The sequence below is a fragment of the Erinaceus europaeus genome, chromosome 10 (assembly GCF_950295315.1).
Source record: "Erinaceus europaeus chromosome 10, mEriEur2.1, whole genome shotgun sequence".
In the NCBI taxonomy this organism is placed as follows: Eukaryota; Metazoa; Chordata; class Mammalia; order Eulipotyphla; family Erinaceidae; genus Erinaceus; species Erinaceus europaeus.
Window position 1 is genome coordinate 55,840,320 of NC_080171.1, and position 27,216 is coordinate 55,867,535.

General features: G+C 38.3%; 1 protein-coding gene across 1 annotated transcript; it reads right to left on the reverse strand.

Moving 5' to 3' along the window:
• Positions 1–2,430: 2,430 nt before the first annotated feature.
• HACD4 (3-hydroxyacyl-CoA dehydratase 4) lies at positions 2,431–26,910 on the reverse strand. Its single transcript, XM_007535645.3, has 7 exons — positions 26,772–26,910; positions 24,727–24,830; positions 20,303–20,430; positions 8,865–8,977; positions 6,493–6,599; positions 5,057–5,182; positions 2,431–2,764 (listed from the first exon to the last, which is right to left on the reverse strand). Exons 1-7 carry the CDS (start codon positions 26,807–26,809, stop codon positions 2,685–2,687), a joined length of 696 nt encoding a protein of 231 aa, XP_007535707.1. The 5' UTR covers positions 26,810–26,910; the 3' UTR covers positions 2,431–2,684.
• Positions 26,911–27,216: the final 306 nt, after the last annotated feature.

The following is a 27,216-nucleotide window of genomic DNA, read 5'->3' on the forward strand; positions in this document are numbered from 1 at the left end:
AAGCATTTATGAAGTTTTGAGTACACATGTTAAGCTTTAAAATTTAAAAAAAAATTCTTGAAGATCATAATTTAAAAACATCTGATTTTTGTCAAGTAGGGAGCTTGTGAAATTATTTCCAATTAAATTACTGAATATAAAACTGAATAAGTATGACAATGATGACTCCCTAATGTTTATTTACTTATTTATTTATATATTATGTTGGCCAGAGCACCAGTCTGCTCTATTATTGGTACTGGGGATATTTTTACAAGTTTTCTGTGCTATCACTATGCTGCATTCCCAACCAGTTTATTTTTTATTTTTTATTTTAAATAAAATACAGAAAGACAGTGAGAGAGTCCAGAGTATTGTAAATGCAAGAATCAGAGCCAGCAGATGGAGTGAACCTGGAGGAACTCTATTAACCCGGACCACAGAAAGATCTCTTAAAGAATTCGTTAACCCAATTACCAAATAATGTGATGATAACATTAACTATCGATTGTCTTTTGGAACCCTAAGACAGCAGGAACCTCACATCTCCACTATAGAGCCTCTACTTCCCCCAGTTCTGGAACTCTTGGATAGGGCCCACTTTCCCATATGCCTCTCCCAATCCATATCAAATAATATTGCATCTGCCGATCACAACCTAACCAACGCAACAATTGCCACCTCAACATGCTTCACTTCAGACTGTGTCCAGAGACTTCACGTGTGGAATGACAACCCTTCAGCTTCATTACTCGTCGGGTGAGACCTTTCCTTTCATAGTATTCTCTAATTCCATCCCAGGTGGTTCACTTTCTAACAAAGTCCCAAAACCTAGATATACACCAGGTTCTGTGAGAGAGAGCATATGTTCACACGTATCCATAAACTACTGCAAAATATATACCTGAAAGCAGAAGTACACTAGAGTTTGCAGTGAGTACCCCCCTAACACTTCCTCTCCACTATTCCAAGCTTAGGGTCCATGATTGCTCAACAATTTGTTTGGCTTCGTATGTTAGCTCTCTTCTCAGTCACCAGGTTCCAGATGTCATCAGGATGCTGGCCAGGCTTCCCTGTACTGAAGACCCCACCAATGTGTCCTGGAGCTCTGCTTCCCCAGAGACCCACCCTACCAGGGAAAGAGAGAGGCAGACTGGGAGTATGGACCGACCAGCCAACACCCATGTTCAGCGGGGAAGCAATTACAGAAGCCAGACCTTCTACCTTCTGCAACCCCCAATGACCCTGGGTCCATGCTCCCAGAGGGATAGGGAATGGGAAAGCTATCAGGGGAAGGGGTGGGATATGGAGATTGGGTGGTGGGAATTGTGTGGAATTGTACCCCTCCTACCCTATGGTTTTGTTAATTAATCCTTTCTTAAAGAAAAAAGAAAAAAAAAGTGAGAATTTAACTGTTCAATGACAAGTTTGGTAGAGTGTGGTACATCAGCACTTATCATGGGGGGATAAACTGTAAACAACAACAACAACAAAGAATTCTGGGTCCTGAACAAAGGATGGTACAGCTTATATAGGGGGACTGCAAGGCTGAGAGCAGAAAGCATTCTCACAGGAGCAAAGGCTGCAAGGTTAAGGGGGCTACCTTTCTCAAGGTCTCCTTATCTGGGGCTTCTCTCCTTCCTACAGTTTGGCTAGTTAACTCTTTTCCACTTCAAAAATACTGCTCAGCTATGGTTTTTATGGTGGTGCTGGGGATTGAATCTGGGACCTCAGAGCCTCAGGCAATGAAAGTCTTTTGCATAACCATTATGCTGTCTCTCCCCAGCCCCCTCCTCTTTGTAAATAAAATAAATAATCTAATCCACAAAGGAGTTGAAATAATACAGATATATACTTTATAAATTCTAAAATATAATGGAAATTCTGTTAATCTCAGAATGATCATGGACTTTTTTTTATTATTGATTTAGTTATATCTGACCATTATTAGTACTCAGTTGTTTCAGATATTTTATTTAGTGGAAGATAACCAATTTTTTTTAAAGAATTATACTTTTTATTACATGGTTATTATTTGTAACTTTTATCTCCTTATAAGATATGTATAGGACCTGTTTTTTTTTTTAATATGTGTATTCATCAGAGATATGTTCTGTTTTCATCAAGGCTTTAAGACATTAAAGTCCAAATTATTTGTATTATACTCATGACTACTATTTTAGAGTTTGCAAAAATATTTAGTTTTCTATGTGTTTCTACTATTTAAGGTGGGTATTATCTCTGGGTATATTGACATTTCTATAAAGTATATTGTTCTAGACAAATGAAAGTCATACTTCAAATCCTTCCCTTATGAATCAGTTTCTACTGGAGAACTCAGAAATGAAAAAAGATGTAATTTAGGTTAACAACTTTGGTTTCTCAATTAGTCTGCTCCTGTTAAGCTCGTGCTTCTTATCAACTTTTTAGGAAAATAAATCAGGCTTCACACAAAGTAAATTTAACTTATATCCAACTCCACAACTTGGGCAAAGCAGATTGTGCAGTTTCTGTTTTAAAGACATAATGTGTGAGAAACAAAGACTACTGTGACATGTCTAGAGTTTGGGGGAGGAGTACAGTTCTTTCATGCCGTTGGCTTCTGTCAAACACTAGGTATTTTCCACCAGAATGCTTCCTGTGTTGTATACTTCAGCTGAATCTGCAAGTCTTTCTTTTCTTATGTCTCAGTGAAATGCTGTGCTTCACACTTTCTTCTTAATGGGAAAGATTCCGAGGACACCTTTTCTTTCTGAGTAAAGATGACTATAGGTAAAATACATACCTAATAAAGAGAAGGAAGTAGCAGAAGTAAAGTTAATTGACCACTTGTCCGACAAGAACCTCCCCCCCTTTTGTTTTGTTTTATATTGAGGTAATATCAGTCAGTTTACAAGACTATGTTTTAGGTGAACTGTTCCACCACTCTTCATATTGTGTGTGGCTGCACCATCCCCACCACCACAGTGCCAGTCTCTTTTTCTCCAAATTCCACTAAGCATCCTTCTTCCTATTTATTTTATAATTTGATAGGACAAAGGAAAATTGAGGGGGGGAGTAGAGAGGGAGACAAAAAGAGAAACAGAGACACCTGCAGCACTGCTTAACCATTCATGAAGCTCCCGTCCCCACATGTGGGGACTAGAGGCTAGAACCCAGGCCCTTGTACATGGTGATGTATGCATTCAACCACATCTGTCCTGTGAAAGTTTTCTGAGTGTGTGTTCAACCCTGGGCCCCTTTCAGGTTTTATTTGTCTGATTGTTTTTTTGTTTTTGTTTTTTTAACAGCACTACTAAACTCTGATCTGGTAGTACTGGGGTTTGAACCTAGAACCTTTGGTGCCTCAGACATGAAGGTCATAATGCATAACCACTATGCTATCTCCCCAATCTCTTTCTTCTTATTCTTCTTCTCCCTCCTTAGGTAACTTGTTTTGAAGTCTTGCGGTTCGTATTCATCTGATTTTGTCTTTAACTTTTTTTTTAACCCCACAGCTAAGAACCTGACTTTATTTACTTTTAAATTTTATTTATTTTTATCAGGCAATGCAAGTTTTATGAGAAAAAAAAAAAAGACATAGTGAGTAGCATAGGAGAAAATGGTGACTAGCTGATTTCTCTTTGGCTTTTTCTATCCCAGCCTGTCTTTACCTGGATTGAACTTTTCACTGGTCCATTTAACTTACCTGACTCTCTTCTGTTGGACCTATCCTCCAAGTGCATCTTATTAAAACTCAGCCTTCTTTTTCCTTTCTAAGGCCTCAGCTACAGCTGTTTCATAATAATCATTTCCTTCACAGATGTTCTTCCTTTGTCCTTCCCCTTATGTGCCAAAACCAAAGACAAAAAAAAAAAAAAAAAAAAAGCCCAAATCTCCAGGCCATCTTGGTGGTTGGTGCCATGGGATGTTCATGAGACTGAAACCAGGGGACTAGGGGCCCCTAGCCCTAACATTTCCCCCTCTATGAGTATTAAACCAAAATTCTTTTGGGGGTACAAAAAAGGAGGTTCTGGTGAGAACTGTGGTTTCAAAATACAAGTACTGCCTTGGTCCCAGGGAAAAGGAAAGGGAGACTTGAAGAAGTTACTGCTTGAAGAGTCTAGAGAAAACTTCTCTATCCAAATATTAATTTTTAATTGCAAAGTTTCTTTTCTCTTTCTGTAGTGTAACTCTTCCCACCCCTTCTAAAATCTCATATCTACATTCTCTTTTTATGTGTTGTTCTTGCATGTCTGGTAGTCATTAACAGTAACAGTAATCATTAACTTGGAGCTCTCTGAAGATTAAAGATAAGAGAATCTAAAATTTAGTAATGGAAATATTTTCCCCCAGTGTCCTAGGGAAGAAAATGAAGTTAACTGGTCTGATTTTCTTAACTTGAAGTTTTCCTTTTAAATGTTTTCTTGACTCTCTAACACCTGTACCCACTTGCCCGCTAGGAAAATATTTGTGCATAGATCCAAAAAAAAAAAGCAAAATAGAGCTAAATGAAGGGGGTGGGGAGAAGGAGGAGAAGAAGGGAGAAAAAGAAGAAGAGGAAGAATAGATATAACCAAGCCTCTTAATTAATATTTGCATTTTTTTTGTAGATAGCTAAGCTGGTGGGTAAAGATAGCTGTTTATACATAGTTACATTTTCTGCCAGTAAACTAACTGTTCTTGTTCATGGCTCAAACTGATAAATTTGATTGCCTGGTGTCCTGCAAAAAGCATTATAATTTCTAGACACTTTACTAACAAAATCTAGTTTATTGCATTAGGCTTCCCTCTGAGTCAACCTCCTTTTTTATATCATTTTTTGTCATCACTGGGGCTTCATCACTTTTGGTTGACTATTTTTGCAGGTAGAGAGAAACAGAAATGGGATGCTATCACAGCACTTGAAAGGGTCAGTGGGGCTTGCTCGAACCCGGATTGTGCACTTGATATAAAGCAAGCTCACTCCCAGGTGCACGACCTTGACTGTCAGATCAACCCCGTTTTTTATAGTCCTTTGTACTAACGTAGATGAGAGCACCAACTAAAAAGCATGGAAATCAGATTTTTAAAAAAGCCAAAACAGAAAACCACTTACCTATAAAAAGCATCATAAGATATATTTTCAGCACGTATGGGAAATAAATGGATAAGTCAAAGGGCAGCTTTGTGGAGTAAGTGCCGAGTGATTCGAAGTAAGGCAGTGACTGATAGATGGCAAATGCTGTTTTAAAGGGGAAAAAGACTCATGAAGGCTTTCTTCTTCAACTTGAAATGTGTATGCATGTCTACATACCTGAAGGATATTTTGAATATGATAGTGACGACTCTGTGACAACTGCTAAATCTGTCAGCTAAAGCTACACCAGGATACAGAAATTTGCTAAGGTCAATCCTACAGTATTTCTTTATGAATTTTTGCTCATCTTAAACTTTTTTTTTATGCTTACAGAGAGAGAGTTTACCTAAAATGTCATCTCAAAATAAACCTGACTCTTTAGTCACAAATAGGGGTAACAGACTAATGAATTTAGAAGTGTTGTAATGTTTATCTCTTGGAGTTTCACAACACATACCGGTATAGTAGAAACTGAAAAGTTTTGCAGTAATAGTAATAAAAAAATTAGTTTTACTCAACTTTTCCTCAGCCCATTTGGTCTTCCTTCCTCCCCACCCAGACCCACCTCCAGCAATATATAGTTACAAAGAAAAAAAAAAAAAGAATCTGAGTAAATCCATAAGAAATGCTGCCCTACATTATTTTAAAAGGGGAAGCTGGTGTCAGATGTTTTTTAAGAAAGTGGAAATTCTATGAAATTATATCCCATGTATAGGTTTTTTTTTTTTAATCACTCTTTGTTTCTTAATGTTTTGCGTCTTTGCATCCTGGGAAATATTCATTAAATTGGCTAAACATGGGACTGGGTGGTGGCACACCTGGTTGAGCACACACGTTACAATGTGCAAGGACCCGGGTTTGAGCCCCTGGTCCTCACCTACAGGGGGAAAGCTTTGCAAGTGGTGAAATAGTGCTGCAGGTGTCTCTCTGTCTCTCCCTCTTTATCACCACCTCCCCCCTTGATTTCTGGCTGTCTATCCAATAAATAAATAAATAAATAAATAAAAGTTTAAATTGGCTAAACATTAGCCAAAATAGTAATTTAATTAATTTAATTACGCAGGGTTTAGTGATTACACTGTTTTTATTCTTTTATCCTTGTTTGTTGTTGTGTTGTCACCAGGGTTATTGTTGGGGCTTGATGCCTACACAACAAATCCACCACTCTAGCAGCCATTTTTTCTTTTTCTTTTCTTCTTCCCCTGCCCCCTTCATTTGATAGGACAGAGAGAAATTGGCAGGAAAGAGGAGAGAGATAGAGAGATACCTGCAGTCCATGTTTTACCACCCATGAGGCATACCTCCTTGCAAGTGGGGTCCAGGGGTTTAAACTCAAGTCATATGTGGGCTCAGCTGGGGGTATGTCTTATATTATAATACTTTTAATAGTAAGAAATACAGAAAGTTACTCTTACCTTCAGCAAGAACACATAAAGGATAAATGGGCATCCATATTGTTTGACTGAGCCATGTCAGGACATTATAGGATATTCCTATGACTGATAGCATGCTGTAAGTGTACCTAAAAGGAGACAGAGCTCATGAGCATTTGCTGCTGATGCTTGTGAAATAACAATAAAATACTTTACTGAATAATCAAATACACAGGTAAAACTGGAATGTATGCAAGTCCACACTTTGTTTCCTATGACAAAGTAGTAGAAGTTTATAAAATGGGGGAAGGGAGGACACTGGGCGGTGGCAGTGGGCTCAGTGCACACGGCCTGAAGTGCAAAGACCAGCATAAGAATCCTGGTTGGAGACCCTGGCTTCCCACCTGCGGGGGTGGGCAGGGCAGGGAACAACGGGGGGTCCCCTTCACAAGCGATGAAGCAGGTCTGAGGTGTCTTTTTCTCCCCGCTCTCTGTCTTCCCCTCCTCTCTCGATTTCTCTCTGTCCTATCCAACAACAATACTCTTAACAACAAGAATGATTTTTCTTCTAGCGTTTGCCCTACTTCCGTAGCCAGTCAACAGCGTCAGGTTGAGCCTGATGTAAAGTTTCGAGACCTCCTTTGAATAATGATAACAGCAAACAACAAGGGCAATAAAAGGGAAAAAAAAATAGCCTACAGGAGCAGTGGTTTTGTGATGCAGGCACCAAGCCCCAGCGATAACCCTGGAGGCAAATTAGAAAAAAAAAATGGGAGAGAGGAGGGAGATCCTTTACCTAGTAGGGAATTCCTTCTTAACCATGCATGAATCCCTGAGAGAAGTTTCACGCATAGTGGAATCGAGTCATGGTATTTTGTCCTCTCCAATCTGTCTATCTAAAATTAAAAGTGAAGAAGTTGCACTAGTTCCTGCACTGATAGTGTTTTTAAAGACAGTATTTATTAGGGGCCGGGTGGTGGTGCACCGGCTGAGCGCACATGCTGCAATGTACAAAGACCCAGGTTTGTACCCCCGGTCCCCACCTGCAGGCTGAAAGCTTTGCAAGTGGTGAAGCAGGGTTGCAGGTGTCTCTCTGTCTCTTTCCCTATATCTATATCTAATTTATTTTTTAATTTTTTATCATCTTTATTTATTTATTGGATGGAGACAGCCAGAAATTGAGAGGAGGAAGGGATAGAGAGAGGGAGAGAGACACCTACAGACTTGCATCACCAACTCACAAAGCTTTCCTCCTGCAGGTGGGGACCAGGGGCTCGAACCTGGGTCCTTGTGCACTATAATATGTGTGCTTAACCAGGTGCGCCACCACCCAGCCCCGTCAGTGTTTCTTTTTTATAAATAGAAATTTAGAAAAAGGTTATGAGGAAGCATATTCAGTGGAGTACTGCCATGCGACAAAATGGCAGTATTATGCTAAATTATGCTAAGTGAAATAAGTATAAAAATGAAGGGCAACAACTGGATGGTTTAATCTATATGTGAAGTGCCCATAACTAATGCAGGTAAACTTGCAAAAAAAAATAGTAAGGGGGGACAGTAGTGGCGCACCCAGTTAAGCACACATAGTACTAAGCACAAGGACCCACTCAAGGATCCAAGTTTGAGCCTCCAGCTCCCCACCTACATGGGGGACGCTTCACAAGCAGTGAAGCAGGTCTACAGGCATTTATCTTTACCTCCCTCTCTTTATCTCCCCCTCCTCTCTCTCTCAATTTCTCTCTATCCTATCTAATCAAATGGAAAAAATTACCAACAGGAGCAGTGGATTTGTAGTAGGACACCAAGCCCCAGTTATAACCCTGGAGGCAAAAAAAAAAAAAAAAAAAGTGCCAAAACAACATTGTCCCTGTGGAAATGATGAGGATGGAGCACAGGGCTTTGGTAGTAGGTATGTTGAATTATACACACACACAAACATATAAGGGTGTGAAACTGTACTCCTGAAATGTTACAATTTGGTAACCCACTGTTAAATTGCTAATAATAACAATGATTAAAAATTCTAGAATTTACAGAAACCAGCTTTGGAAACTCAGACTATGATATAATAAAATTCTTGCTTTGCTTTTTAAATGTTTCATGTAATAGAGCAATTGCAAGGAATGCCTTTCATTTAACAAACATCTGTGAAGTTTATTCCAAATTGGTGTCATGCCAAGTTTTCTACTGGAAATCTGAATGCACTGATTTCATCTTGTAATACCATGGTAGGTTTTCATTATCTTTGATATGCCCATTATGGAAATCACTAAAAATACATTTCTATATTACAATTATATTTGAAAAGAGCTTGTTTTTCTCTTTCATTCAGAGGAACCAAGTAAGCAGCTATTACTGGCTTCCCTGTAGAAAGCAATTTGGCTTTGTTTTAGTAGACTGTTTGGCTTCCTTACCGAACCATATCCAATAGATTCCAAAAGATGAATAAAACACACACCACATATTTCTCTTGGACTTCCTCTTGACTGGTGATCACTACAAAGAGGATGATTATTCTCTCTGTGAGCTGACAAAGGAACAACAAAGTCAAGAATTAGGATCATCTGTTAAGCGTGTACGTGATTTTTTAATTTTATAAAAACAGAGTTTCTAAAAATAAAATATGTTTTAACTAGAAATATGCACATTAGTCCTGTTAATATTTCTGAGAGAGTATGGTTATGCATGAATTTCATTCTTTCCTTTTTGTTTTCCTACTTTTTTAAAGTTGTATATGATGAATGAAAAGATAACATTTTATCTAAATCAGGATATTTCCTTTCTTGCTATATGTTTTTACTCATATTGGCAAGCCTTCTGAGTGTTCACAATGTATTAAATGCTTATATATATATATATATATATCCTTCAAAGGATGACAGCAACGACAGGAGAATATGAAGCAGTAAATATACCACAGTGGGGATGTGTGAATAAGACTGGCATTTAAGTTCTCTATACAGGACCATAGGTGAGTGAGGTACATGCGTAGGGAAAGGATTTAGAGAGGTCTATGAAGATAGGCAACATTTTAGTTGGATTTTGAAGAATGGGTAAGTGTTTGGCAGGCAGGCTGAATAAAAGAAACAGTATCAAGGCTAAGGAGGCAGCCCCAACAAAAAGGCAGAGGTATGAAAACACAGGTTGTTTTGGCAAAGAATGAAAACCCCTAGGCACCAGAGGGGGTACAAAGAAAGGAATAATAGGAGATAAAAATTGAAAATGTCCTAGGAACTGGCTTGTAAAGGGTTTGAATGACAGGCCAAGAAATTTCAATTTCACCCAATAGGGAAGCCATCACAACTTTTGGGGGTGGGGTAGGGGAAGAAGAGTAATATAATCCTAACCCTTAAAAGCTAGTGGCAAATGAAAAGAATCCAATGTGTTCATTTTTTCCCCAAGTAAAATGCTTTACAGGAAGCATTTAAAAATTACTGAGAATTCACACACTTATGGTCTAGCTCAAGTTACTAACCTCAAAAATGGATTTCTCTTTCCCAATCTAAATATGTTTTATGTTGTATTAATATTGCCTGCAAATTCTGAATTTTTTGTCTTAGTAGAACATTTTTCTTTGCTTTCAGTGGGCATAGGTAAATATTGAGGGGAAAAATTAGAGTTAAAGAAAAGAGGAGGATTCCTTTTGGTTTTTCAAGCATATCAAGGAGGAAAAGACCGGGATAAATTATGACTTAGAATCATAGGCTGTTATTCTCAGAAAATTACCCATGCAGAGAAATCCAAGATTTGCCAACAGTGGGGCATATGATCAGAAATTCACATGTATAAGCTATCTCCGTGTTTTTATGACTATAGCAGTGAGTCAAGAGCATCCTTGCTTGGCTAAGGGAATTATTTATGATTCAAACCTTAGTCAATCTATAGGAACTATCTACATAAATGTTTTTCTTGTTAGCCTTTCTTTGAAATGTCCTAGTTTCTCAACTTGATTATACTTATGTAATGAATTATGCTTACTGCAATTACAATTATAGAATGATCCAAGCTTATGATTTAGACACCTGGCAGCATTTGGATATAAGATCTTAATAGCAAACAAGCACTATCTAATCTTATATTTGATCAGCAATTGCTAATTAGGAAAATCTAATTTCTGATTTAAAAAAATCTTGGGAAATATACACAAATGCATGTGTGCACACGCCACATATTTCTAATTGCATAGCTGATTATTGAGAGAAAAAAATATAGATACCTCTTGATAAATGGATCTCTAAGATCTCTTCTAGATGCTAGACTTACTCCACCTTTTTACAAATAATAAATCTGGAAACAAGCATAATTTAGTGGCTTCCCTAGCTTCCAGAGTTGTAAGTTATAATGTTAAGACTATCCTTTGGGACTAATTGGGGGTAGGGGGGTAGGCGTGGAGAGGAATGGTGGGTCTCCTAAGGGAAATGGAGAAAGAATGCAGCTGCATAAAGAAACTCACCCTGTTGAAAACCATTACTTGTTGTGCATGATAGAGATGGCATTCCAGTTATAAAGCAATCAGCAGACTGTGTGATGGGGGAGGGGAATCTAGGTTGAGGGAGCAAGTGTCTCTCAGAAAGGGGTTGTACTTAAGCATCGACAACTGTACTGTAAACTATTAACCTCCCCCACCATAATGTATATTAAAAAAGAAATTAGCAATCAACTTGATCTCTCGAAATACAACAACAGCACACACACACACACACACACACACGGGGAGGGGAGCAACCCTCATACATGTCAATCTCACAAATCATCTTATTTAACACTGATGTGAGCTTTTCAATAACAACACAATGGAAGAATTCCAGTGAAGATAATCTGAACATTGCTAAAAAGCCAATCATTTTCTGATTATTTTGTCTCAGGTTCTGAATCAACACCATCTCACTTCATCTCCACAGTAACCCTAAAGTGTACATGCTACCATTTTTATTGACCTTTTACAAAGAATGTTATTTTAAAGAATGTTGCCTTTTCCAGAGGAAACTGCCTCAGGGTTACTGAAAAAAATATATATATAGACAATATGATTTTAAATTCCTTATTTTGAAAAACTAAGATCATTTCATTTTTTAGTGATCTAGCACCTAACACCCAGATTCTAGTCTATTCCTTAGGAAGTCCTCTACCTAGTTGAATCTTAGAGCTGAAGAGATAACTAGTGATAAAGTATAGTCATAGTATACATAGTACCCTGGTTTCTCTCTCTCTCCCTCTCTGTTTCACAAAGATAAAATAGATTTTTTAAAGTCCAATTTTATTTCTTTTCCTATTTTAATAGTGACTTAATATTGTTTTATCATATTATAAAAATTGAAACCTTAATATAAAACCCTATTAGATTTTCTAAATCAACACCAAAATTTTGGACAATAGATTTCTGAAATCGACCACTTTGTTTACATATAACAATATAACTAGTTATTTAGACTTTCCCACATGGGACAACTTTGTCATTTTTTTTGCACACCCTATAAGAATATGTCATTTTTTTTGCACACCCTATAAGAATATGACTAATTAGTAATGAGTAACCTGTAATGTGTAGTGAAACTCAAACAGGTAGAATAAAAACTATATGGGAAATCCTATGTATTAGAACTAATATAGTGGTAATAATATAGAGGTGATAATATGATAGCAATAAATATAGTGATAATGTGATTGATCTCAAAAGTAGGATAACTATAAAATGAAACTACGTTGCATTTCCATGTTCTGTTCAGGAATCCTAATCTCCAGATTAAGTGGTGACCAAAACTAAATTATTATTTTATAAATGGCAGCTAGCACTTTAGTTTTAAAATATAGAAGGGTTAAAATGACACTTCATCTATGGAAATAATTTCTAGGTATTATAAATAAATGAGTTGTAGCCTCCATGTCCATTATTTTACTAGTGGCTGTCTTAAAATTTCAATCTTGTGAATTTTTCTTGAGAACTTCAAAAGCATACCCTTAGAGGTTCAAAACTATCATTCTCTTATAGAAAAAAAGCATGTAAATAATTACATTTGTATATTTTTATTTATTCACCATTCAACATATACTTTGGAGTGCATTATTCTGGAACTTAAAACACACCATAAAAAAATGAAAGACAGGCTGGGCGGTGGCGCACCTGGCTAAGCGCATATGTTACAGCACGCAAGGACCCGGGTTCAAGCCCCCGTCCCCACCTGCAGAGGGAAAGCTTCTCAAGTGGTGAAGCAGGGCTGCAGGTGTCTCTCTGTCTCTCTCCTTCTCCCCATCACCCCCTGCCTTCTCGATTTCTGGCTGTCTCTATCCAATAAGTAAATAAAGATAATGAAAAAAAATTTTTTTAATGAAAGACCTAGGCCTCATAATATTTTTACCCTACTTGGTGGAATAGACAGTAAATAAATAATAGTTGAAAGTCCAGGATATATAGCCTTAATCCAAAATTTTGCTCCACCATTCAGAATCTATATAACTATATGTAATTTACTCAGCTTCTGTCTTAAATACTTAGAGTGAAAATAGTAATTAGCACTATATATCATATGTATAGGACAAGGTGGTTATAAATGAGTTAATTTGTGTTAAAGAATTTAGAAAAGTGTTTGGCATCTAGATAGCTCTAAAAAGTATATGCTTTTATAACTACATTATTATAATAGCTTCATATTATCAAACTAAAGAACTCTGGGTAAAATGCAAAAGAACAGAGAAAGAAAATTAAAATCTTCCCCCAAATAATGAATTATGTGTATATTTTATTCTCAAGACGCTTCAAGGCTTTGATAATCTTGTAGTTTGACACAACCTTAGATATAGTTTATCTCTAGCAATATAAGTCTATTTCACACTCAAAACTAGAGTGAAAGTAAATATGGCTTCACGAGAAATTAGATTAGTTAATCTAGCAACACAAAGATGTACCTGTTTCAGAGATTAAACTAAAAGAATCAGGATAAAAATTGGCTGCTTTCCTAAAAGAGTTTATTTTAAAACATTCTCCTTTAGGATTCCCTTCATATCTATTTTCAGAAGAATCTATAATTGTGTAGCTGTGCACTAGAGTTTAATACCTGAAGCTTCAACATCCCAGGTTCAATTTTCCAGCACCCCCAGAAATCTGAGCAGAGCAGTATTCTGGTCCTTCTCAAAATAATAATAGTAATAATAATAACAATCATCTTACAATTTTGGCTTTTAAATGTAAATTTTGTATGCATAGTTATTTGGGGATAGTAATTCCTAGTGTTTTGACTCACAGAGTTAAAAAATTAATTAAGATTAATATATGTGAACAGTTCAAAAATTCATTAAGATTAATATATGAGAAGGATTACTTATTGTTAAGCAAAGGAAAAGATGCAAAATGTAATAGTGTTTAACTCAGTTATATATGGACTCTGCATTTCAGACAATTTCAAACAGTAAAGGAGTATACCAGGTACTCTGAGGGTTTCCTAAAGGTTCATCACTCTCTGTCGTGGTACAAGATTAGGTTTTTGTTTGTTTGTTTGTTTTGTTTTTCTTAATGTTTTTCTCTCTCCTTGTATGAAAATTCCTAAAGCAAGCTCATTTGGGAAGAAGGGTTGGGAAGGAGAGATACCTAGTATTCATTTATATCAGCTTTTTGTATGATAGTTATATACTCTTTTGAAGAGTATATAACTTTTTACTTTCCCAAATAATAAATTAATATCATCAAAAGTTGGGACCAGGCTATGTCTCTCCTGCTGAAGTATGTGTTTACCATGCAGGGAGACATGGGTTCAGGGTTTCCATCACCACACGGGAGCACCATGTGAAAGGGACATTTCATTTTGTTTGTTTTTTACCAGACCATTGATGAACTCAAGTTTATGGTGATGCTCAGGATTGAACCTGGGACTTCAAAGCCTCAGGCATGAGCATCTCTTTGCATAACCATTATGCTATCTACCCCACCATCAAAAGGGAAATATCATGAACAGTGGAGCAGCAGTGCCATGGTACTTCTCCTCTCTTTTTCTCTGTCTCTGCCTCTCACTCTCTATTTGAAAAAGAAAAAGTCCAAGTGAGAACAGTGGAATTGTGCAGATACAGATTTCCATAACAACCCTGGCAGCAAATATTTAAACATATACATACACAGAGTTTAGTGGCCAGAGAAATAGTTCAACTGGTAGAGTGTCAGACTAGCATGTTTGAGGGTCCCTGTTCAATATCCAGTACCTAATGTACCAGAGTTGTATGGTGGCTTCTTTCTCTCCCCCCCTCTCTTTTCTCTTCTTCTCTCTCTCTCTCTCTCTCTCTCTCTCTCTTTCTCTTCCTCCAGAGTTATTGCTGGGGCTTGGTGCCTGCACCACGAATCCACTGTTCCTGGAGGCCATTTTTTCCCCTTTTGTTGCATCATTATTGTGGTTATTATAAATTATTGTTGTTAGGACAGAGAGAAATTGAGAGAGGAGGGGAAGCCAGAGGGGGGGAGAGAAAGATAGACATCTGCAAACCTGCTTCACCACGCGTGAAACTACCCCATTGCAGGTGGGGAGCCCAGGGCTCATACCGGGATCCTTACGTAGGTCTTTGTGCTTTGCGCCACATGTGCATAACCTGCTGCTCTACCACCTGACCCCCCTTCTCTCTCTCTCTCTCTCTCTCTCTCTCAGTCATTTTCTCTCACTCACTTGAAACTCTTTTGCTCATATGAAATAAATAAAATAAATCTCTATCTCTATCAAAAGCTTATTATATTTCCTTATATAATTTAATTGGCACACAATCATCTTCAAAAATTGATGGTCATAAGCATCTACTGGTGTCATAGCTTTGTTCATTCCCCCACAGGATATATATATATATATATATATATATATATATATTTTTTTTTTAAATTATTAAAATCTTGTCAATATTTTTTTCTCTTCTCTTTTAGCAGCTATGTAATTTTTAAAATTCATAATGACTTCTCCGTAACTCTCAAAATAAAGATATACATGAAACAAATTTAAAACATGCAAAGAAAATAAATCTTTCTCCACATATACCACTTACCATCTGATACAAGTGATTCTAATTACTTAACCAGTTAATCCTTCCTACTGATTTTGGGAATTATGTATTGATATCTTGTCAGATAAAAGAGAAATAGTTTTTGACTTATCCATCTCACAAAGATAAAGCCCTAATAACATTGTGAGAGGACATGTTTTCAGTTCGTTCACCTGAAAGCAGTTGGACACCATACATTTTTAGTATACCATATGCAATTATCTATGACCACTGTGTTAGCAGCTTATTCATATTCTTTTTTCCATTTCATATGACTTTATTAACGGTTTGATAATAGTTTGCAAAACTGTAAGACTGCAACAGTATAGTCCCACACCACACCCACCTCTGAAGTTCTGTGCCCCCTTCCCTAATGATAACCACCATACCTCTCAAAAAGTCTTAAAGACAGTTTGCTTAGCCACATTCTTAACTACAATTTCTTCATTAAAAGATTGGGAAACAGGAAAGCCAAGAATGATTACATAACCTTTGAGTTTTGTTTGGTTATTTAAATACAAGGACCTCAGAGTCATCCCATAATGAGAATTTTCTAATTATCTGCAGAAAACTAATAGAGGAGAAATGAAACTTTGAATATGATGACAAATGTATCTGAAGCTTTCTCCAATACCATATCCTTTCTGAAAACTACAGAAAATATAGTAATTGAATAAAAGAAAATGAGGGCAGTAAATTCTCCAAGAGATTAAAAAATAAAGAAAAGTCAAACATCACAACAAAACTTAACAATCAGTCTAGATGAGAGTGATAATTGTCTTTCCTCCTATAGTGATCCCTGACTTATAACAGTAAAGACTTAAGAGGCCCCAAGAATGGTAGATTTTACCACTTTTTCTTTGTATAAAAAGTTTCAATGTATATCTGTTATCATTTTTTTTCTTTTACCAGGTTAATGGGAGGCTTATGATTTAAAGTACAATATTTGACACATGGGCACAATTTCTTATCTCTTCATAATAGATGTCTGCAAAATGTTCTCACCCCAACTTAAGCCCTTTGCCAAACCAGGATATAGCTTGATTGTAATGGTCTTATTGCTATAAGCCATTAGAGTTTCACCTAACAGTGATTAAAATTACAATGAAAAATTCTCCAATTTTGGAAATCAAATCAGATTTTTTAAGTTGAACAATAACTGCTAATATTAGACAAGTCTACCTAATTTTATAAGTAATAAATAATATGCATGTTTTCTAGGCATATTCAAGGGAAAATAGACTCTATTTTCCCTTCCACAAATTTACCTATCCTATTTCTCCCTTACTTCCCTATGTTGGCAATAACTGAAGCAACATTACTCCTAATTTTGAAAATACTGTCTACCTGAATCTCAATAGTAGCCAGTAGTCTAAAAAAAGTAATAATAAAGTGATAAATAAATAGACTATGTAGAAGACCATGTCAGGAAAGAGATGGTAGAAAACCTTTTCTGAGACAAACCTCAGTGTCACATGCTGCACAGCTCTCAGAGGAAAACACTGTCATATCATCTTCAGAGGTAGATAAATGTGATAAATCTCCGTATGGTAAATGCTGAAAAGCAGCTCTCTGAAGTAAGTGCAGTAAAGGACGTCACTGTCTCTGACTTCTCCCAGACTAGGTTAGAGAATGAGAGAATGCCTCAGTCCATAAGACAAATAAACAGTTACATAATTGGGCGAAGGACCCAAAATTCATGGGGAAGTTTGCCAAAATTTGATATACAAATATGTCCCAATAAATGTGTTCAGCGTTCCATTCCCTGAATGGTTCCAAGGTTCCTTGCTCCAGAGTGTTTTCATTTCCCTCCCCTCCTTTGCACTGGACTGGGGGCTGGACTCACACTGTGGAGTTGACTTTCTGCCAAACCAGAAGAAATCATGAGTAAACGTTTAGTAGGAATTTGATTAGACTTCAAGTAAAAGAACTTCAGAATACAATAGTCGCCCAACCTGGAGTGTTAACTCTGTTTTCTAGTATTAGCATTATGGGATGCTGGAACTTTCTGCCTTTTGGTTGTTAACAAATACTAAATCCCATACTAAACTGAGGAGATGCCATTGCACAGGATATTGCCCCAGAGCTGTGGTAGTCCCACATGGCTAATGGGCTCATGCATGGCAAGGCATGACTTCTACCAGGCAAACTATCATCTATCTAGTTGTTTCTGTGTGCGTGTATTTTGAGTTAATGCAAATGGCTTTCTTTTCTTAAAAAGATATTTTAAAATACCCCCCATGTAAAATAAAATTTAGGGGCCGGATGGTGGCACACCTGGCTGAGCAAATGTGTTACAATGCAGGACCTGGGTTTGAGCCCCTAGTCCCCACCTGCAGGAGGAAAGCTTTACAAGTGGTGAAGCAGGGCTGCAGGTGTCTCTCTGTCTCTCTCCCTCTCTATCACTCCGCCCCTTCCTCTTGACTTCTGGCTGTCTCTATCCAATAAATAAAGAAAAAAAATTAAAAAAATAAAATAAAATTTAAAGCAGATATCTATGTCACTTCTTCATATAACAGGTTTTTAAAAATATTTATTTATTCCCTTTTGTTGCCCTTTTTTATTGTTGTTATTGATGTCGTCATTGTTAGATAGGACAGGGAGAAACGGAGAGAGGAGAGGAAGACAGAGAGGGGGAAAGAAAGATACCTACAGACCTGTTTCACCGCCTCCCTTGAGGGTGGGGAGCCCGGGCTCAAACCAGGATCCTTAAGCCAGTCCTTGCACTTCACGCCACGTGCACTTAACTAGCTGCGCTACCACCCGACTTATATAACAGTTTTTTTTTTTTTTTAATTTATTTAGTTTATTTATTCCCTTTTGTTGCCCTTGTTGTTTTATTGTTGTAGTTATTATCGTTGTTGTTGTTGATGTTGGATAGGACAGAGAGAAATGGAGAGAGGAGGGGAAGACACAGAGGGGGAGAGAAAGACAGACACCTGCAGACCTGCTTCACCGCCTGTGAAGTGACTCCCCTGCAGGTGGGGAGCCGGGGGCTCGAACCGGGATCCTTACGCCGGTCCTTGTGCTTTGCGCCACCTGCGCTTAACCTGCTGCGCTACAGCCCGACTCCCTATATAACAGTTTTTAACGTGCATATTTATACTCATGTTTTTGCTAGGTGCTAGCAATACAATTCTATTCTGATTTTTTCAATTACTTGACAATGAAATCTTGTCAAATGTAGTAGCTACCAATTTTTCAACCTGATTTTCCAAATAGCAAAGTCATATTAATGTAAATGATTTTTTTATAGTTTTTATTTTTTTGTCTTAAAATTTTTTTCTGCCAACTTCTGTATCACTTTATTGAGGAAATTTTAATTTATAGGGTCATTATTGTCATTAGAGTACATCTCCATATTTTCCCAAGAGAAATGTCAGTGCATTTCACCCTCCACCAAACCATATTTACTTAACCCTTATCACTCCTTTGTCTTAGAAAATACTACTTGTAAACTTTTCTTGCCTTAATCTTACAAAGATTTTCTGTCCTGAATCTATAATGGTGAATATTCCCTTATCCTTCAACCTTCCTTTAAAAACAACATGACTGGATCTTGGCAAGTAGAATGTTCATGTTATCAGGCTTGAGGTCCCCACCTGGAGGTTGGTGATTCACAGTGCTGCAGGTATCTCTCCTGTCTATCTTCTTCTCTGTCTCTCTCTGTCTCTCATCTTCCATCAAATAAAAAATAGTGGATTCCGGAACAGTGGTATCAATGCAGTCACCAAGCCTCATCAATCATACTGGTGGCAATAAATAAATAAGTAAATAAAATAGCATTATCTTGAACCAAAGATATGGCAGAGGTATCAAATAATACCTAAAACAGTATCAATAACTACCAGGTATTATAGTTAACTAAGAGGAATTTATCTTATCCATTTTCTCAATTACTCTGTGAGAAACATGTTATTTTTCACATCACATGAAAAAATGAGGTTAGAATAGTCAAATGACTTGTTCAGAATCATACAACTTATAAGAGCTAGAATGTGGAATCTGAATCCAGGTTGATGTGATTCCCAAGTCCATAATAAACTAGGTGCTATACTGTACTCAGAGTGGTAGAATGAGACAAGAAATTGATGTGAAATAGTCTACTGTGTGTGTAAAGAGGAAGGGAATTAAAAAAAAAAAAAATCTGTTCATTGTCAAGTATTGCATGTGACACCTTTTCCCTGAAATGACTAATGACTGTGGATGACAGGATCCCACAATAATAGGTAAAAAGGTGGAGATCAATCCCAAGTCTGAAGAGCTCCAATCCTGAGCTTCTTTGCTGTCCTTTTAACCCACAGTGCTGGCACAGTCAGGAAAGAAAGTGGCTATGAATTTTCCAAGAGGAGTGCTGAACAGATTCATATTCATTGTTGCCTGGATGTTTCCAACTGGCTATCCTGATTTCTTATTTATTTTTATTTTATGGATAGAGACAGAGAAATTGAGAAGGAAGGAAGGGAGAGAGAGAGAGAGAGAGAGAGAGCGCTGCAGCACTACCTCACTACTTACTTACTTGTGAAGCTTTCCCCCTGCAGGTGGGGACTGGGAGCTTGAATCTGGGTCCTCACACACTACAGTGTGAGCTCAACCAGGTTTGCCACCACCTGGCACCCCCAACCTGCTGTTCTAATTGTGCAGGGTTTTAGAAAGTAATTTTTTGTTTTGTTTTGTTTTGGTTTTTGTTTTCATGCAGAGTTCCTTAGTGATTTGGGTTGCAAATTCTCCAGGGCTGATTTCTTTACTGTCATAAAGCAAAGAGGGGTTGTACATAGAATAAAGTTAGACATGAAACAGATCCAATCACAACACTGATGAAAGTAATAATATGACTTAAACGTACCTGCAGAAATCTAGGAAGAAGATGGTTTGATTCAATGCCAATAAATATGTGCAGTAACTCCAGGAGGGAAATGGATTGGCAAAGTCGCATCACAAGTCCAATAGCATAAAAAGTGTCAACCATTGAGTCTGTGACCAGAGAATTTAAAATAGATAAAATTAAAAAAATAAAATAGATATAGTTAGGAAAAAATAAATCATACCCCAAGTAAATGCAGCATTTTGAAATAAATTTGAGACTGTTTCCTTTCTTTTCAACCCACCTGTGAGAAATTTACTCCATAGGCTACTAAATAACTAAAACTATAATACACCCAAGGAAAGCACATTATATGGATACATTTTAACTTCTTCTCTTGCAAAAGGAAGCAAAATATTGAAAGAAAAAAAAAAGACCCTATACCCAAAGTTACAGAATTCTCCATATATGAGATTAGAAGGTAATTCCTACATAAAAGTAACCAGCTAGAATGGACGTAAAGTCAAATGCAAAAAGATTAGAGACAAGTTTACTAAAGACGACGTTGTGGTCACGTTTCCAATTGAAGAAGAAAAACTACTAATTCAGAGACGTTTACATAAATTATATTACTGATGCTATGACACCTAAGCATATGCATGTCTAGCATTTGAGAACTCTACATAGTAGGTGAGCACTGACTTGATTCTGTTAGTTTTAAACACTAGGACCTGTGGGCCTTTTGGAGTTGTATTACAGAACATCCAATGAAATACTGCATTTGGAGAGGACTGAAATAGGAGAAACACAAATGTTCCTCTAAACAGGGTACATTTGTTGGGTTAAATTCTAAAATGAGATCCTGCTATGTTAAGAGGCTTCTATTGCCTAGAGACCACTCACATAATAATAATTTACTGAGCACTAAAGTATGTCTCTTCTCAGCAGCTCTGAGAGGTAGGTACAATATCATCATCATCCCCACTTCACAGATGACTCCTGAGGTATAGACACCTATATTTTTAGCCACTGCAATGTACTTGCTGTAACAAAGTGGTTTCAAAACAACACAGGTCTGTAGCTGGTGTTAATAATTCATGACTAGATTGCTATGTCAGTTTACACATTGACTCAGAAATTTACTGAATTTCCACCTAGTTGTTTTCAGTGTGCCATCCATACAATTTTTTAAAATATTGAGTAGCTTCTATAAGTACAACAGCAGGATATTATTTAAGAAATTAATACACTGGGGCCAGCAAAATAGCTCATTTTATGCCATGTGTACAACCCAGGTTTGAGTCTGGCCCATATTGCATTAAAAGGAGCTTTGGTGCTATGATAGCTTTCATTTTCTCTCAATGTCTCTGTCTCTCTATCTCGATAGAGAGAGGGAGAGAGAGAGAAGTGGGGAGAAGAATGCACGACTAAGGCAATTTTTCCACTGGAAAGGCTTAAGAAAGAAAGTTCATTGCTTGTGACTTGTGTTATAAATGACCTGTAGTGATGCCCACAAAGTGACTTGACTTGTGTTATAAGTGACCTGTAAGACTGTCCACAAAGTCTCAGCTAATTTTCAAGGTCTAGAATTTCAGTTACTTTCCATTAAAAATCTAAAAATTAAAAAAGTTTTCCCATCGCCTGCATTTTCCTCTGCTTGAAAACTCTCAACAATCAGAGTTAAAATCCAAGTCCTAGATGGTATTTCTGGAAGTTCCCCACAAAGGCAGGAATTATCTGTACATTTGCACTAAGAAAAATATAAAAACACAAGATAAGCTGTAGGCAGCAGAAGTACATTCATTTTCTTATGACACACAAATCTGAATTGATGAGCACAGCATGACTTTTCCGAGATATATTCTATTTGTTTGTGTGTGTGTGTGTGTTTTTAGCTGAAACTAGCAGTTGCTCAAATTGCTAAGTCACCCAACTGTGATGACACTTACCCATGTGGAGATGGCACACGCAAGAAATGTTATGTTGATAGTCATTTAGTGATTCATTTTGTGTAAACTGAAATTCTATTTAAAAATCTACACTTTTTAGGAAACTAGAGGAAACTTATTACTTGTGTTTAATGTCAACTCCTATATATGTGATTAGTCATTTTTAAAGTGTATCAATTTTTTAGGGACCATTAACTAGAGAGTCCCAGGGAATATTATAAAATTTGCTTTTCAGACTGGGAGTATGGACTGACCTGCCAATACACATGTTCAGTAAGGAAACAATTACAGAAGACAGACCTTCCACCTTTTGTACCCCACAATGATCCTGGGTCCATACTCCCAGAGGGATAAAGAATAGGAAAGCTTTCAAGGAAGAGATGAGATACAGAGTTCTGGTGGTGGGAATTCTGTGGAATTGTACCTCTTTTACCCTATGATCTTGTCAATATTTTAATTTTATAAATAAATTTTTTTTAAAGTCTTCCATTTATTGTCTCCAGTTGCCTTAAACCTGATGGGGGGCGGGCAAGGGAAGAATTTGGGTTGATCCTGATTTCTCTGCACAAAAATGTTATACTGTAATTTACAGACTTCCTCAGAAAACACCAAAAACTGCTAAAGTCAGGTAGAAAACCAACAAGGAAGAATGAAATAGCACTACTTCAGCTCACTATGTCTATTTCTAGGGCAAGTTGCCTACTCAAGGGAAAGTCAGATCTCTTTTCCTCATTTATACTCCACCCTTTTCTCAAAAAAAGGTGGGTTTGTTGTTGTTGTTGTTGTTTGTAATAATTAAGATGTATAGTTTCTCAAAAATATGATCAAGGGCTCGAGAGAGAAAATAATGTCATACAAAGACCTTCATGTCTGAGGTTGTGAGGCCCCAGATTCAGTCCCAAGCACCAATATAGGCCAGAGATGAGCAGGGTGCTGGTCCCCCTCTCTCCTGTGTGTGTCTCTCTCATGACTATAAACTATTTTTAAAAAAACTATATGAGGTCATACAGAAAAAATTCAAAATATACATATTTTAAATGTTAGAGGGATATAAGGTATTAGGTGACCTTCACAGAAGTTAAACAAGTAATGGGGCTGGGTATGTAGTCCAGTGGTACACTGTTGGTATGCTTCTAAATTCTGCTTATAAGACCTTCTGTTTTGATCATCACATTAGGTTTGCTTGTATTACTTACCGATGTGGTCTATTTACATAATCACTGTTTTACCTGGGTCCCACCCTGCCTGCAGGGTATTGGTTTAATCCCCACTGGTTAGATGGAAGCTTTCTATGTTCTATTTGAGCTCTTTTTTTGCTCCGCCCCCTCTCCTAGTCATTTCCTTTAGCTTGCCACTTCCGGTGAAGAGATGCATAAAAGGCGATGTATCTGATTAATAAAAGAGATACTGCTTCCCAGCTCAGCCATGAGTCCCTGGTCGTCTGTCTCCTGCCCATGAAGCTAGCCCAGCAAATGGCACCTGAACAGGGACTGGCATATGGCGCCCAACCAACGTGGGGCCTAACCTGCCCATCATCCCCCAGATAAGTAAAGCCGTTTGGCTACCTATCCACTATGGGTTGCCTTTCTACTTATGAAGAGGTTTCCCAAAGCCTCTACTCTTTTGTCATGAGACAGTTTCTCTGTCTCTGGAACATTTTGCTCTGGGCCACACTTTGGTTCCCTGACCGGGAACTTTGGTTCCTTATGACCATGATTGTAGAGCTTGGGAGATGTGTGGAGATTTCTCCTTGGACTTTCTGGACTTCTTCTTACATGTTTCCTGCCAAGAAGGACTACTCTAACTTGAAAAACATTATCCAGTACCTTGGCAGTCCCCAAGAATGGAGACACATGGTTAGTTCTACTATCCTGATTCGATTCTTTCTTCGATGGGAAGACGTTTTTAAAAATGGGTGCCTGCAGCAATCCAGCCAGAACTGTCAGAAGCATCCTAAATGGAATTTCGAGGAGCTTTTTGGACTAGGATGCCCTCCAGGGACTCATGATGCTACATGGTGAGATCTGGATAATCTGGCTAAAGGTGAAAGAAGCAGGGCTAGCTTTGCAGGCAGGAGACAGACGACCAGGGACTCATGGCTGAGCTGGGAAGCAGTATCTCTTTTATTAATCAGGTACATCGCCTTTTATGCATCTCTTCACCGGAAGTGGCAAGCTAAAGGAAATGACTAGGAGAGGGGGCGGAGCAAAAAAAGAGCTCAAACAGAACATAGAAAGCTTTCATCTAACCAGTGGGGATTAAACCAATACCCTGCAGGCAGGGTGGGACCCAGGTAAAACAGTGATTATGTAAATAGGCCACATCGTAAGTAATACAAGCAAACTTAATGTGATGATCAAAACAGAAGGTCTTATAAGCAGAATTTAGAAGCATACCAACAGTACACACCTGACACATATAAGAACCTGTGTTCAATCACACACACAAACACACATAAGCAAGCCTAATTGAAAAAGGAATTGAAAATTAGAAATCAAAAACATTTTGACATTTTACCTTTTCCAAATGAAAAGAATCTGACTGTCATATTTGTAAATATCCATGAATGGCCACAGAACTGGATTAAGTAGTAAATGAAAAGATAGGCATCCTTTCTATACCTAAAAAAATGGGAAAATATCATTAAGCACTTTGATAATAATAACTTTTTCAATACATGTCCTTTTACCTATGGACCAACTTGATCAAGCAAGAGAAAACAATTTCATATTAGAATCTTTCACTTGATTATCCCCAAAGCACACACAGATTTTGAAAGGACATATAGAGTACACTCTCTACTAAACTAAGAGAGAACCTTGGTTTGCTTAAAGCTAATTGTAGTTCTATTTTTTTAAATATTTATTTATTTATTTTTGTTGCCTTATTGTAGTTATTATTGTTATGGTTATTGATGTCATGATTGTTGGATAGGACAGAGAGAAATGGAGAGAGGAGGGGAAGACAGAGAGAGGGAGAGAAAGATAGACACCTGCAGACCTGCTTCACCACCCGTGAAGCGACCCCCTGCAGGTGGGGAGCAGGGGTCTTGAACCGGGATCCTTATTCTGTTCTTAGCGCTTTGTGCCATGTGCGCTTAACCCGCTGTGCTACTGCCCGACTTCCTGTAGTTCTATTTTTAAGGTCAATGTAATTTTTGATAAATTTGTTTTTTAATGGTTACTAAAGATTTATTTATCTCTGTAAGTGAGAGAAAGAGGAAAGAGAGAGAACCGAAGTATTACTCTGCCACATGTGATGCCAGGAATTGAACTCAGGACTTCCAGCCTCAGAGTCCAATGCTTTCTTCACTGCAACACATCCAGGCTGCAATAAACTTCTAAATTTGCTATTATTCCCCAAGGGTTGAAAGTAATCATTGCATAGATGATTTTGAATAGATGGGGGCAGGGAGGTGGAAAATGATTGTTGACATGTTTTATGTGTCCTAGTAGTACAACCTGCTAAGTGTAGAACTTGAGGAATAACTGGTTTTATAGTGGTAGGAGGAAAGTTGTGATGTTAACAACCTCATGTGATGAATAATTCAGTAACTGAACTTCAGAATGCATTATGTGACTGGGGTCAACCTATTGCCTCCTGTGATGTCTTGTAAGGGCAGGTAGTTTCCTTCACTAGACATATAAGAAAGCAGTTTAGCAGTTCAGGTTCGAAAAGAGAAGTCAAAATGGGTTTTTTAAATGGTCTGCTGGGGGAGACGACTAAGAGAAGATTGACTGGTACAGAGTTTGAGGGAGGTTAGAGAAAGTATCACTGTCTGACATGTTTCCCAGGGCTCAGAAGGGAGTGGCCCTGCCAGTGTAGACAAGGCTTCCTTCTAGCTGAAGATGTGAAACTTCTGAGGAAAAAAAAAAGGCAAATAAGCTGGGGAGCTAATACAGTGTAGCTTGATGCAGGGCACCCTACAGATGTCATCAACTACTGAAGAGGAAAGGAAGGGAAGGGAAGGGAAGGGAAGGGAAGGGAAGGGAAGGGAAGGGAAGGGAAGGGAAGGGAAGGGAAGGGAAGGGAAGGGAAGGGAAGGGAAGGGAAGGGAAGGGAAGGGAAGGGAAGGGAAGGGCTTTCCTTAACCCAGCACCAGAACCGCTAGACAAGTTGACCAGACACCTCTCTTATGTCTTTTCATCAGTTCCCCTGATTGCTGGGTCTTGAAAACTACATGTGCAATAGCTGTTTTCGGCATCTGGTAGACCTAAAAATGAGCCAACAACACCGTGTCGGAGAAGGGCAGGAAAAACTAGAGGGAAGGAAGACGTGAAGAACTGCCAGATGGCGCACGAAACGATGGGTGGCCAGACAGCCAACTCTCTCCATTTCCTTATCTGGAAAGTGGGGGAAGTAACTAAGTCTTCTTCCTAAATTGTCAACAGAATTAAATGGGTGAATATGTGTCATGAGAGAACTATGCCCACCCGTGCACCGAGCTGTGGGAGCCCAGGCTCCCTAGTCTCTCGCCCTCCCCACCCAACCCCACGCCACCGCACCGCACCACAACCTTCACCCTCACCCCTATCCCCACCCCCAAGGGTGGGATGCCCTACCTGGGCTGCAGCCAGGCGGGCAGCAGCATCTGCCCCATGGCCACAGCGGCCGGGCCTCCAGCGCGGTCAGGGAAGGAGCGCAGCCTGGAGCGCGGGAGGGGCTGCCTCGCTGCGGGCGCGGAAGGGCGGGGCCTGTCCACACAGCAGTTTTACAAAAAGAGAAAAGAGAAAAAGGAGAAGCCTGAGGTCATGCAATGGGCGAGTTCCTGAAGTTCTTGCAGCTCACTGCATGAAGGGGACCTGGGCGCTACAGCCAGGCTCTTTGAAGGACTCACGCCCAATAGGGATCTGTGATCTCTGGGTTGAGACTCTCGAAGCCAAACCTACCAAAGGCTTGTGGAGGTGAAAGGGAGAGGGAGAGGGAAAAGGAGAGGGAGAGAGAGAGAAAGAGAGGGAGGGAGAGAGAGAGAAAGCTTTCCATAGATGAGGCTGACAGGCACATCCC